Source organism: Antedon bifida, chromosome 1 (genome assembly GCF_963402885.1).
Source record: "Antedon bifida chromosome 1, ecAntBifi1.1, whole genome shotgun sequence".
Taxonomy (NCBI): domain Eukaryota; kingdom Metazoa; phylum Echinodermata; class Crinoidea; order Comatulida; family Antedonidae; genus Antedon; species Antedon bifida.
This window is the reverse complement of record NC_136226.1, coordinates 24,709,774-24,724,327: the sequence shown is the minus strand read 5'-3', so window position 1 is coordinate 24,724,327 and position 14,554 is coordinate 24,709,774. Positions and strand designations below refer to the sequence as shown.

The 14,554-nt window shown below is 31.8% G+C and overlaps 2 protein-coding genes across 6 annotated transcripts in view; one reads left to right on the top strand and one right to left on the bottom strand.

The window, feature by feature from the left end:
- LOC144846872 (diacylglycerol kinase zeta-like) overlaps positions 1-3,906 on the bottom strand; it is a 67,707-nt gene extending 63,801 nt beyond the window's left edge. For 3 of the 4 annotated variants that reach the window (XM_078703579.1, XM_078703583.1, XM_078703581.1), the window contains exon 1: positions 3,382-3,858. In XM_078703579.1, coding sequence (XP_078559705.1) covers positions 3,382-3,599 — 218 coding nt within the window. In that variant the 5' untranslated portion in view covers positions 3,600-3,858. Of the gene's footprint in view, positions 1-3,381 lie in introns of all 4 variants that reach the window. The other variant, XM_078703580.1, reaches the window with a different exon arrangement.
- A 1,326-nt stretch (positions 3,907-5,232) lies between these two features.
- On the top strand, positions 5,233-14,076 carry LOC144846435 (mannose-1-phosphate guanylyltransferase regulatory subunit alpha-B-like). Of its 2 annotated transcripts, XM_078703546.1 has the most exons (12): positions 5,233-5,382; positions 5,969-6,066; positions 6,162-6,265; positions 6,816-7,008; positions 7,836-7,895; positions 8,373-8,503; positions 9,215-9,343; positions 9,434-9,578; positions 9,951-10,043; positions 10,355-10,526; positions 11,524-11,638; positions 13,165-14,076. In XM_078703546.1, the coding sequence occupies exons 1-11, from the start codon at positions 5,343-5,345 to the stop codon at positions 11,622-11,624; spliced, it is 1,266 nt and encodes a 421-aa protein (XP_078559672.1). In that variant the 5' UTR covers positions 5,233-5,342; the 3' UTR covers positions 11,625-11,638; positions 13,165-14,076. The 2 variants fall into 2 exon arrangements, with proteins under 2 accessions (XP_078559672.1, XP_078559673.1); XM_078703547.1 differs by lacking the exon at positions 11,524-11,638.
- Positions 14,077-14,554: the final 478 nt, after the last annotated feature.

The following is a 14,554-nucleotide window of genomic DNA, read 5'->3' as shown; positions in this document are numbered from 1 at the left end:
AATATCGCTACATTACCATTATGCTTATTCAAGTCAAGTCAAGCTGTTGACTGCTTTTGCAATGACTAAGCTCTTCAGCAGCAGTGCTGAAAAAAAAAAACTAATCTCACCGATTAGGAGCAGTTATTATAAGCCCAATGCAGATTGGTGCTCTTAGTTGTCAAGGACGACTGAAACCATGTGTGCATTCAGGACTAAATGTCTGCAAAGATATTTATTTGGTTTAGAAGCATAGGAGCTGGCATATTAGCTCCATGTTGAGTACAGTTAATGACTGTACAGTATTCATGCTTGTTTAAGCCTCAGGCTGAGTAGAGCTAGGTACCCTTGAAAGAGGATATAAAGGAACAGGGGAGCTGCAGGCAACACTTTCCTAAACTATATTTATACTCCCTATATAACTCCTATTTTAACATGACATGACTGCCATAATAGTATTCCCTTCAGCTCTACAGCCAGTAGAGCGTCTACAAAAGGGTCCGGTATACAAGGATGTTGAACTTGCATAAAGCTCCATGTTGTTGCTGACATACTAGGTCATTTGACCATTGGAGTGCTTTCACCACATCCAAGGCTAAGATGCACAACCAGAGTACATGTGTAGCCCTATTATTATTTTCAGCAAAATAAAATACCAAAAACAGTCACCCATGTGACAACATGATAGAGGTCAGGCCACTTAGGCCCACCTCATGTTATGGTACTGTAGGTAGGCAAAGGGCACTGTCCTTCACCCAGCAAAGGGTGGGTCTGCCACTCTAGGCCTAGAGCCTAGGCCCCCCTAAAGCAACAGTCAATACATGTTGCTCTGACATACAAACACTTTAAAATGCTTGTAATATTACTAATATCACAACAACTACTTAGCTTCGTGTTCTCAGTAGTTGTCAGCAGTATCTAAGCTCAAGTTTCCACTCAGTGCTTAACAAAGTAGTGTAGCTCTTCATTCAGACATGTTACTTCTACCATGTCTCGAAAAGAAATGATGATGGTGGTATGTTGGGATGTTCCCACTTGAGGGCAGGGTTCATGGAATGTACCATTATCTGACGGGGGTTTTTCAAATTTTTTTTTATATATTCGAGTTGTAGCTCTCTTCTCGGAGAGAATAGGCCAATGTCGGTTTATCCAGGTAAGCTAGGCACGAAATAGACTATATTATTTCTTATTTTATACACAATAGTACAGTATCATAAAATAATAGAAATTCTATTTTTATAAAATTCAGGGTCACGAGTAAAATGTTTTATAGTAGTGAAATTTAATAAATATCATGATTAATCCAACATAAAAGAACTTAAAATAAGGAAATTGTTATATGTGACAATAAATAATGAATATGAGATTATTGTACAATATTTATTTTTCCTTTAAACACATTACATTTAAAATATGACATGAATGAATGACCTTTAAACAAAATTCAAATAATATTTAAATGTTATTTATTTCATTTCCATACAACAGTGTATACACTTAAATACTATATTTAATATATAGAGCCAACTCTCTCCAAACAAAACCAGGCTTTATGAGGTTCAAAAGGTCCAAAAATATTGTTTACCATTAAAAACACATTCAGAATACAAGACTTTCCGGAAACTAGGCATGCTAGATTTTATTACAGGCTAGATATTAGGCCAGACTGTATAATGTAGGCAGATTTTAATTTTAAACTAAATAATGATGGAGGTATAGAATTACCTCTATGAAGAAACGATACATTTTAAAGAATGTTTCAGTATGTATGCCACTTTCCGTAAATTGAAAGCAAGAATGGGGAAGTTGAATTAAAAAATCAAGCTACTATAATCTTTGATTTTTATCAGTGTTTAAAATAGAAATTTAAAATATATGCCTATCAGAAGTTGATAACTAGATTAGCAATACAAGATCTACACAGAAAAAAATATAATGTCATAAAAAAAACAGAAATATCTGCCTATCAGAAGTTGATTACTAGATTAGCAATACAAGATCTACACAGAAAAAAATATAATGTCATAAAAAAAACAGAAATATCTGCCTATTTAGTATTAAAAGAAAGATTAAAAGTTAAATAGAATTCTAGAAACAACAAATAATCTTCAGTCAAGGTGAGAGTATCAAACGATTTTACATTTTCAATGCATTCATTTAACCATATTATTTGCCATACCTTCTTTTTTTGCCAACTAGACTACCATCTAGGTCTGTCAGCTTCAGCTTTAACACCATTTATTATACATAAACAGTAGTATACTATAGGCTATACTGATGTACAGTAGTACAATCTGTGTAAATACTGTACTGTACAGAGATTTTCTTTTAGCTAAATAATTCAGTTGTTCATAAGTATGACAATATGGTAAACACTTCATTTTATTCACCTATTTTTTAGTAAGGACATATTTTACACTGAGCTCACTAAACAATATGACTCTATGGCAACAATCTAAATCTACAGTATGGACGATTTACTACAGTCTGTGCTATTTCCAACTGAAAATCTAAAAGTTTATTTTTAAAATACTCTCCTCTCTTTGTAAGCTCCTCTACGTGTGCTTAAGGGTCCTTCAAAACAGATTTATTTCTAAACAAATTTTTAAAACACAAACTTTAGTTTTATAGTAGAAAAATGACAAAAGAAAAGCCACTATGGAAGGCCAAGGCCTAATAATAGTAGAATATACTATGGATTACGATTTACACAGTAGAGTGTCTGCCATCTAAAATGAATGGATGAATAAATTGAATAACATAAAGCATTTAACTTCAAGGATTTTGTCCTTTCACACAAAAGCTATAAATACAATATAGGCTAGTAAATACAGTTATATAAGTATAAATATATAAATTAAATCGTAAAGCAAAAGCAACATAAAACTATTGATTTAACTTTATTCTGTTTTGTAAGTATATGATGAATTTACAGTTGAAATAAGGCATCAATATTATTGAATGAATGAAGTCTTAGTACAGTACACAATGAACAATATGAACAGACCGTAAATTATTCAACAAGCACTTCAAAACAACAAGTGAATTCTTACTGTTAAAAATAAACTGCTAGTGCATCAAACTTTTTTACCATGTGTTAATTAAATGGAATGAGATAATAAACTTATTTAGTGCTACCTCTGGAACTACTGTAGACTAAAAAATAAGCTGTTGATTATATGCGACAATGAATAGGGGCTGCACCAAAACTAGGGACCCACCATCAAAACCATGTTAAATTAAAACTATATAAAACATAAACATGTGCTCATTTAATAATAATTTTTGACAATAATTACCAAAGTTTAGAGTGTTAGGGATCTCCCACCCACAATTTTTCAATAAAACTAATGTTAAAAGTATAAAATATGTAAATTAATTTAAATAAAATGTCACACTCACCTGTATGAAGTTTGCTTTTTTATAGTAAAATGTGAAAATCTGTCCATTGCCATGTTATCCTTTTGAGGATCCCTCTCCACAAAAACCTCTGATAATTCAACATTTTCATCGAATTCTGAACCGGATTGTTCCGAAATAGATTCACAAATTCCAACAATAGTATCAATACAATCAGAGGGTTCAGAAATCTTGGGTACAATAGCACAGGCTGCTTCCATAACGAATTGTTTATTGGGCCCTGGTGAAGGAAAATGTACAGGCTATACTACTGTCTTCAATCATCAAGTTAATCCAAAGGCTAGATATCCCTCGGTGCCAAAAGGGTTGGTTCAATTTTCGCACTGGAACAACTAATCCTCTATAATTATCCAACTAGCAGACGATTACCGTGCATATATTACTTTCAAACTAAGAAATCATTTCAATATCTTATATTATCATTTCGTTCAAATTATTGAAGAGTAACTTACTTAATAGTGTACTGATTCTTCTTTCTAAGCAACCGATGTCAAGTTAGCATGCTATGTTTATCGTCTGGTTTCTAAACAGGGGGCGGCAGACCACTTTAAAAATTTCTCACAAAGATAATCCCCAGGTTTTTCTTGTTGAATTTAAAGTGTAGTACGTAGCTTTAAATTTAATTAATCTATACGTCGAAACTTAAATTTTTCGAAAGTAGAATAAATGATTTACAATAATGATTTCAATGAAAACACATTTGTATGATGTATAACAAATAAATAGGCCTATATCCTTATTACAAAAACAAATGTTCCTAAAAATATGAGTGTCACATATAATCAGATAATAATCTTCTACATTTTTCAAAAATTGAACAAAAATAATTTTAAGAACAAACTTAATAAATCACATTTCAGTAGGCCATAAGCAAAATAAGTAAGTAATGTAGTCTATAATCATTTATTATTTTAGTTAGTTAGTTTATTATCAACTAGTTTTATATATTTATATATTATATATGTTATTACATTATGTTTCTTTCACATCGCACCTATTCGGTTCTGCGGCCTGAGAAAAATATCATGGAAAATGGGTTTAGTGGTAAAGTATGGGATTGCTCATTTCATTTAATTTCATTTCATTTATTTTGTCTCCATAAAAATACAATATAAAAAAACGTGGACAAAGAACAAGAAAACATCACACAAAACCAGGCAGAGACAGGATTCCTAAAAAGCGAACTTTATCATTATCTAGTAGGTAGTCCTATTGCACTGATTGTATAAAAAACATTTAGAATAAAATTTGTATAAACATTAAAAATGCATATAAATACTATATCAAAATAAATTAAAATATATTGCAATATCATTAAATACCAAAACCGTACGATTTGAATTCGTAGCTGATTCGGACTCCGAATTCTGAGCGATGGATCAAGAAGCCATTTTTGTCTCCTGAAATTGTATATATAAATCTATTGTAAAAAACTATCTAAAATATTTATATCAAATTATATTTGTTTATAGAAATGTACGATGCATAATGTATATGTTCATCGAATGTTATGTTTTAATAACTTTGTATATAAATGTTGATATTTTTGTATATTTATTTGATCATTACAAATTTTCACAAATACACGCAATCTATTTTAGATAATTTTGTTCCAATACATTAGAAGGATGGAAGTTTAAGCTCCGAAACTTTTTGGGCTGGGAATACTGGAAAATCTTCCTTCAATAATTTCTCTGTAATATTAGCTTTTGTAACTTTACTATATATTTTTCAACGATTTTCCAAATAACTTCAAATACTTTTTCGGAGTTTTTAATGTGTCAAACTTTCACACTTGAACGATCCTCGTTTGAACCTTGACACGTTGTTGCAAAACATTAAAAAAACAAAACAAACGTCCAACAACTCCACGTCGGCAATATTGTGCAACAAATTTGTTCTTTTTACGTCTAACCTAGGTAGCATACAGTTTAATTTCAAACATGTTGAAAGCCGTAATACTTATAGGAGGACCCCAGAAAGGTAATGCATGCATTTTATATACTACTAATAATTACTTTACATACAATACAAGCCAGAATATATAGGTAGGCCTAGGTAAGCCGCTAGGACTCGGAGTAGGAGGCCTAGCTAGGCCCGCCCAGTCTAAATAAGCCGGTCCAGATCATAGATGTGAGCTGAGCAAAGTTGTACCAGGAAAATTGCATGTATCAGCAGCCAGATGGCAAATCTTTTTACTCTACTGCTACTCTAGGTAGTGGCCTAGCTGGTCACATTAATTTACACCACATGTTATTAGCATCCCAATGGCAAAGGGCCAATGTGTTAAAATTACATTTGCTAGAAAATGTTTAAAATTGTTGATTCCCTATGTATGTCCAGGGAGATGTAAAATAAATCTCCCTGGTATGTCTATGAATGAAGACTATCATCCATGCAGTTCTGATATTATATGCCCATGAATTCCTTAATTATTTGTTTATTTTCCTGTCTCTAGTCTCTAACACAAAAAAATCATGTAGCAAATCACACACCAAAGATTTTCCAATTTGTATTTTAAATACATATTTTGAAAATGTAATAAATAATTTACAACATTTCTCTTCAGGGACTCGTTTTCGACCTCTATCACTTGAGTTGCCGAAACCTCTGTTTCCAGTAGCTGGCTTTCCCATCATATATCACCACATAGAAGCATGTTGTATGGTAAGAATCAATTTATCTTTTATCTTGTCCCAAAATATAGTAAATACCACTTGTCATTGTATGATTTCTACACAGAAATCTTATCATTCTTTCAGGTATCTGAAGTCAAAGAAATCCTGTTAATTGGATTCTATCAGCCAAGTGAAGCTCTTAATCGTTTTATCCAAACAACGCAACAAAAGTTTAAGATTAACATTAGGTACATTTCATTTTTCTTTTGATACTCTTATAATATTGGTGTTTTATGAGTTTAAAATGGTAAGTAAAAATCCCTGTGGTTTGCAAATATATAAAGTACTCCTATATAATGGTCATGATTGTAATCATTTTGAGACATGTTTGTTTGATTGGTCTATAAATCTATGTTGTGCCTAGCTTACCTGGATAAACCAACAGCAGCCCTTGATCTCTGAGGGAGAGTAATGATACAGTCTGAAAATTGTAATGATACACTCCGGTACATTTTGATTCTCAGATGTATTAAGTAAGGTTTTTAAAACACAAGCACAGAAGTATGTCTAACGATTTTTGTAGCACATAATGCAGCATCATGAATGGTAATGAAGACAGTTTTGCATTCGAGTGCCTGATTGCCGGATTCATTTTTATAAAGGGATGTTCAAGTAATGTCCATTATTCTTCCTTGGAGAGCAGGGGCTATTGTTGGTTTATCCCGATAAGCAGCATGAACAGACTGCCAAAACCACTGTCATTTTATTTCACCTCATTGTAAATATGTTTTTTCCCAGATACCTACAAGAATACACATCCCTTGGAACAGCTGGAGGCCTATATCATTTCAGAGACCAGATTCTGAGTGGTAACCCAGAAGGATTCTTTGTTTTCAATGGAGATGTTTGTTGTGATTTCCCTCTCAATGATATGTATAACTTTCATAAGAATCTTCCAAACGGTACAAAGTATACAATATTAGCAACTGAGGTTAGTTTTCGAATTGTGTATTTGCATATCCACCCCTGAGCATTTGCCTATTCATTCATGGATATTTGAATATTCATCCCTGGGCATTTACATATTCATTCATGGGCATTTGCATATATTCATTCATGGATATTTGAATATTCACCCCTGGGCATTTACATATTCATTCCTGAGCATTTGTATATTCATTCATTGGCATTTGCATATTTATTCATGGGTATTTGCACATTCATTCATGGGTATTTGCATATTTACCCCTGGGTATTTGCATATACTGTATGGTCATTTGCATATTCATTCATGGGCATTTGCATATTTTACCTTTGAACATTTTCATATTTACCCCTGATATATTCATTCATGGACATTTGCATATTCACTCCTGATTTTTGTATAGTTAATACAATCCATAGGTATATTCAGTACCACGCATGCAATCAATAATGGATCTAAGAGACTCCCATTAATCAGTAACCCATTCAACAATTGTATAAACTCAATTTAACAACTTTGAAGATGATATAAAACACGAATTATTATTAGGTAATGTTCAAAAGAATAAACCGATATTAAAGCTTATTTCAAGACAGTTTCGTTGAGCTAACAGCTTGACTTTGTCAGTTGCTTCGTTGCTAAGATGACAGTTGGACTCCTTTGCAGCCACTGCATGGTCTTGCAACATAACAATTGATGAAATCTAGCTGTTAGCTACTGTTTGATCAAATTGTCTAGGCATAAGTTTTAATATTGGTTTATCTAGTAAAATCTAGTAAATTGTATCCTCATTCTTATATTATTAATATTATTATATTCTTATTTTTTTAAAGGCAACTCGAAAGCAATCTTTGAACTATGGATGTCTGGTGGAGAATCCTGAAACTCATGAGGTATATATTTTAGAAATCTGTATATAATTTGTATGATTGATTGTAGTGTACCGTTATATTTCCTCTACAATGTATATTACAGTTTATAGCAACTGATGTATAGATTATATTATTTATTTCAAGACCAGCCAATTCTGGCTTATGAGTGAACAAATATATAATATAGCAATGAACAAATAAATAATATATCAGTTAATAAGATCAACACCAGACACTCCTCATTGCCAGCAATTAAGATTTCTCACACACCTCTTATATCATATATACACTCATGCCCTAGTATTAGCTCATTTCTCAATATCACAAGACTTCTCCCCAGTAAGGTAACCATGCCACACAGGACAAGCATATTCTAACAAAGGTCTACTTTAATCAAAAGGTATCAACTTAATCAAACTTAAACTGATTGGAGAAATTGTTTTGAAACTGGTAAGCCAATGAAATATTAGATACTTTTAAAACAAATTTATTTATTAGGTGCTTCATTATGTGGAGAAACCTCAAACCTTCGTGAGTAGTATTATCAACGGCGGCGTGTACCTCCTGTCACCAGAAATATTTGATAGAATTGGTAGAATCTTTCAACTAAATCAGAACGAAACATTCAGGTATATTAAATTGTTTTATTCATAATTTTGTAATCACACTACAGTAGAAATTCCCTATTAAGGGGACACTTTCTTGTAAAATATATAACACAACGGCCAACCCCTACTAAAGGCGATGGGGACATTTTTGTGTGTGCTAAATGGTTGATTCAACCCCTACTAAGGGGATAATATTTCCAACCCAAACACCAAAAAAGATCAAAATAATTATGTTCATTTAGATTTGTATTAATAGAAATATGGATCTTCATAATTTTGATAATTTCTCTGGCTTTGTTCAATGCATGACAGTTTTCATTGGTGTTAGGCCTACTGTTATTCCATGTGTATATTGTCAAATTTGTATCTAAAGTTTGTCTACACTATCAAACTTTATGTGACAAAAAAATGTGATGTGCCCATATATGGACATGATGATGTCATATCACTATCATATTTGGCCATATCACTACCAAATTTGGGCACATCACACTTTTTTTGTCAAAATACTGTAGTTTGATAGTGTAGACAGAGCTTTAGTCTTGACATTCATTTTCCCCTTGAATATGTACTGTAAATGCAAGGGACATCTCCATCACTTTTATTTCTCTTACAAAGAGATTTGATTTACCTTATTAGGAAGCACATTCCACACCCTGGCTCCTTGAAACAAATTATTCCTCAGCCCATTGTCAGTCCTCCTATACTAATGACTCGTTACTTTCTAAATAGCTGTGATAGTTTCACTCAGGCTAAAGATTGCATCCGATTTGAACAAGACATCTTTACACCACTAGCTGGCACTGGTAGTCTCTTTGTTTTCAAAACACAAGGATTTTGGAGTCAAATCAAATCTGCTGGGTGAGTGACAATTTCTGTTATAAAAATAATCTACTGATTAAAAAGAAATTTGATTTTGTCTCACTTCAGGTAAATTGTTTCTGCTTACAGATCAGCCATCTATGCTAATCGTCTGTACCTAGGGCTGTACCATCGCAACCACCCTGAAATCTTGGCTTTAAATGAAGATGGAAAACCCAAGATCATAGGAGATGTGTACATTCACCCTAAAGCTAATGTAGACCCTTCTGCAACAGTAAGATACCTATCGTTTTAGCTAGCCTCACTGCGATGTTCCCGCATAGATCAAAACAAAACCACCATGATTGTCACATTGGGGTTTACAAAATGTAAAGGGTTTAGAAATGTGACAGTAGAGCTTGATGATATTTCAGTAAAGTTGGTTCAAAATGCCTCAAAATTCAGTGGCCATATTGACTGTTTACATTTGAATTATTAAAGGGAAATACTTTAAATAAAATTCTCCTATATAATTGAATACCACTTAATATATAACTTAGGATTGGTGGATACAGCCACAGCATTCTTTAGCAGTATCTGTACTAGTATCTCCAAAGATATAGTATCCCAAACACAAAAGAATTTTTTTTCTACTTCAAAAATTCAGCTTGGACCAAATGTAACAGTTGGTGAAAATGTAACAATAGGATCAGGTGTAAGAGTAAGAGAGTCCATCCTTCTACCAGGTGCAACATTACAGGTGTGTTCAATATTGCAAAATGTAAAATCATAGTCCTTTAGTTGAATCCATGATTTAAGACTAATGCTTAGCCTTTGCTCTTCTGAGGGAGATGCTGTAAAAGTTCCTTGTTGCGTACCCCTCTACAATAATTCACTAATCCTCTAAGCATACCCCAACATACCACCATTATCATTTTGCTTGACTGTATGGGCGACGGGAAGGATTTTTTTATCCAGTTAAGTGCCACTCATAGACTACCAACACCACTGTTGGTTTGTGTAGTTTAAACTAATGCCAATAATTTTTTAAAAACTATTTTTAATATTTAGGATCATTGCTGCATCTTGAACAGTATTGTTGGTTGGAACAGTTTGGTTGGTGCCTGGTCAAGGGTCGAAGGCACGCCCTCTGACCCTAATCCGAATGACAAACACGCAAAAATAGATAGTGATGCTTTATTCAACTCTGATGGGCGACTTAATCCATCTATCACTATCTTAGGTAATGTTTTATTCCATTCTCAAACATAATGCTTTTGTTATAATCTATATAATTTATCATAATAAACCAAATTTGCACTGTATAGTACTACCATTCATCAGCATTTCCTTTAAAACATGCTTATAAAATCTCAATCTTAAATTTTTATATACTTTGCATGTCCTTTGAATGTTACACCTTAACTTAGGTCTGCACTACCAAACTAGTTTGATAACAAAAGTGTGATGTGCCCAAACATCATCAAGTTCATATATGGGCACATCACATTTTTATAAATTTTGATAATGTAGACAGAGCTTTAAGGCCCATTTACACTAGGACGATAACGATGGACGATAAATATATAAACATGCATTTTTTTTACATAAAACAAAATAAATTAGAAAGGTTTTCGTTCTAGAACTATAGGATAATCATTTATGCTGTCTTTGATTAAAATAATATTTTTAAAATTCCAATCAAATGACGTCATGATAAATAAAAACAATAAAATCGTTGTATTGTCACGATATTATTGCTCTTACTAATCATGACGTCATTTGATTGGACGTGTGAAAATATCATTTTCATCAAAGAAAGCATAGAAGGTTATTCTATAGTTCTAGAATGAAAAGTTTTTATATTTCTTTTCTTTTATGTATGAAAAATGCACATTTGTCAATTTATCGTCCATCGTTATCGTCCTAGTGTAAATGGGCCTTTAGACTAGTGTACTCTATTGTTTAAAACCAGAACTGTGGAGGAATTGTGGGTTTTCCTAGATGTGACCTAGTCTGTAGAAACCAAGAGTATTACCGACCTTCAGTTTTTATGACATGCATCTGTTGAGTCTAATAGTCATTTCATAAGTTTCTAAGAATGTGCAGAATGACTTTTCAACTTAACAGATGCGTACATGTAGTCAAATGATGCGGTATAAAGACGAAAAATCCCTATAAATACTTAATAATTTGATAATTTTTCTTCTTTTTACCATTATAGTATCATCTCTTTGCAGGTCAAAATGTTACCATTCCATCTGAGGTTGTCATTCTCAACTCCATTGTTCTACCACATAAAGACCTCTCATACAGTGTCAAGAACCAGATACTCCTATAGTCTTTACCATTCTTGTAAGCAAAATACCATATATCATTTGTAAATAACAGAAACCATGTATGCATAAGCGTCCAAGTGCTGAAAAAAATCATATTTTAATTTATTCTTTGTGCTATTTTCTAATTTATTTTCATTCACAAAACTACCCTATCATTTATGCATAAGCATTGCAAAAATTATATTTTTATTAATTTTTTTCACTATTATCTTCTTCATTTTTCATTTACAAAAATACCCTATAATTTTTTATATTTAGATACACTTTTGGATATGTTACTAAATAGTGCATGTTTAACCAATAAAACAAAAACAAATTGAATTTGTTAAACAAATATGTATGTAAAAAATATAAATAAATATAGCATGTTCACACACTCAGTGCACACAACTTATTATGAAAAATATCAATTAAAAACATGTAATAAAAAATAAAATATTTGTATATTAATTTTATTATTGATATTAAAATACTGAAATATTTTATTTATTGACAAAGTTGATAATTACAATGTTTATAATGTGCTTTATACAGTGATAACCTCTCAAAGTGCAGTGAACTAGATTGTGATCTCAAGCCCATAGGTTCATAAGGTTCGAAAGAACTCCTTTTCCCTGAAAGTGCCCTTTTCAAGCTAGAGACTAGTAGCAAAAGTGCTAGTAAATAGGCCTAACTTTTTTGTCCAATCCTATAGCCAGCCAGCAGATAAATTACTTTTCATTTACTAGACTAGGCCTAAATTTGTTTTTTTGTTCAGTTGCTTGCATTTTCCCCTTTTTGTGGGAAAAAGAACCCCCTGTTCTTTTCAAGCTAGAGACTAGTAGCAAAAGTGCTACTAAATAAGCCTAACTTTTTTGTCCAATCCTATAGCTAGCCAGCAGATAAATTACTTTTCATTTACTAGACTAGGTCTAAATTTGTTTTTTGTTCAGTTGCTTGCATTTTCCCCTTTTTGTGGAAAAAAAGAACCCCCTGTAAAAATCCTGGCTACGGGTCTCGATCTAATGTAATTAGATTAGATTATCACTATATATTATATTTTATTCAATAATAATTTTACAAAAATACATGTAAAATATAAAATCACTGATTCACAACATTATTTGCACTTTATGTTACAAAAGATAAATTTGTGTGATTTTGTAGAGATAATAGAAAGAATGCTGTGAACAAATTGCCTGCACAGAGAGTTACAGAGAATTACAAAATAAAATGATGTTGATTTTAAAAGATTATGATAATGTGATGAACATGATAATTCCAATCCTTGATATCTTATATTAATATTCAGTAAATGCTAGTTTATTGATTGAAGGAAGTACTTGTCTAAAAATACAGTATGCTTCCTTCTTCTCTATTGTTTACAATGTACAAATTTGAACTTGTAGTTGTTTGAATATGTGTCTTGCTCTGTTGTTGATATTCAATAGTAGTTTCTAGGTCCATGCGTAGGTCGTAGGTCATTGGTCGTCGCAAAGCGAAAGCTCCATATTGTATTTCAAAACAATATTTTAAAATGAATCTTTTTCAATATTTTTTCAGGACAACATGTAATTGTACCGGATGAGACTATCGTTCTCAATTCTATTATCATGCCTCATAAGGAACTTGGACTGTCCTACAAGAACGAAATTTTACTATGAAATGTGCTAAAATAGTGTTATGTTACTATTTTTTTATGTTAGTATTATTTTTACTTTCTATGGACCAGAGATTCCGAAATAAAAGATTGAATGAATGAATGAAGTATATTTTTTGACAGGGCACTATATTACAAAAATAGTGCCTTAACCATAATAGAGTATAATTTTCTCCCTGAAATAATACCAATAAAATGCTAATGTTATATTGATAAATATTATAATATATATAAAAGTAGATCTCTAAGTAAATATACATGTTATTGTAACAATAGACTAATGTATTTGTATGTGCATATATTATGTTATTTTAAACTTTTATATGTTTACAGGAAATAAGATGGTTGTCTGCACTTTTTTAGTTATATAATGGTTCATAGTTCATAAATAATTCTATTGTTAACAAAAAGATTTGAAACATAATATTTCAAATGCAAATATTAAATTATGAGTGATTTAAGTTTAAAAACAGATCAGTTAAAAACAAGGGATCATCTCATCAAAGTGATCATTACAGCAATTATGTGATGTCATCACTGTATCCTATTCGGCATCTTCTGACAGACTTAAAATTTCCATTTTTCCTTATCCTACACAGGGAATCCCCTATACCGTATACATGTCTGTACAGTGTAGCCTGTATCCGTTTTCTGCAAATCCACATTATGTCAACGCTAGTATTCCAATTGGTCTTAATCCCTGTGCTGGTCCCCATGTCACCCTATACTACACTACTATATCAAACCAACATTTAATTTTTTTAAGTATTATGAAATAATTATATTTTATAATTAATAAAAAAGATGCTGTAATAGTAACTGGCTATTTTGTTCATTCCTCGGATTTCTATTATCTTAAATACGAAAACAACCCACCTCCACTATTACTAAGCGATCTACTCTACTGCTTTTATTGGAATAAAGTATGATTTCAGCGTGTCTTAATGTAGAGCTTTCGCGGCAGTCATTGCAATAAACCATATGTAATGTTAACAAATAAAAGCTTGCTAAAACTTTTACTGTTTATTAAAATATAGCTAACTGTAGTAGAATAATTGTACTGGTGGATCCAGTGGCCATATTCACCACACACACTAAGAGAAACACTTATATTACCCTTAAAATTAAGAAAAATCTCATACAATACAATACAATTTAAAAATATTTTTTTAGTTAAGTGAAATACTTACTATTTAATGGAAATATTTCACTTATACATAGTCCCTAATGAATTCAAACTTTAAATTAATAGTAAGAAAAATACAATACAATTGTAATCTTACACTGTCACTA

What these genes read in the sequence shown, in the direction of transcription:
- LOC144846435 (XM_078703547.1), top strand. Translation starts at nt 5,343, where the DNA reads ATGTTGAAAGCCGTAATACTTATAGGAGGACCCCAGAAAG. An exon ending in TACCAGGTGCAACATTACAG is followed by an intron (nt 10,044 to 10,354) that starts GTGTGTTCAATA and finishes TTTAATATTTAG; the next exon opens with GATCATTGCTGCATCTTGAA. An exon ending in TCCATCTATCACTATCTTAG is followed by an intron (nt 10,527 to 13,164) that starts GTAATGTTTTAT and finishes ATATTTTTTCAG; the next exon opens with GACAACATGTAATTGTACCG.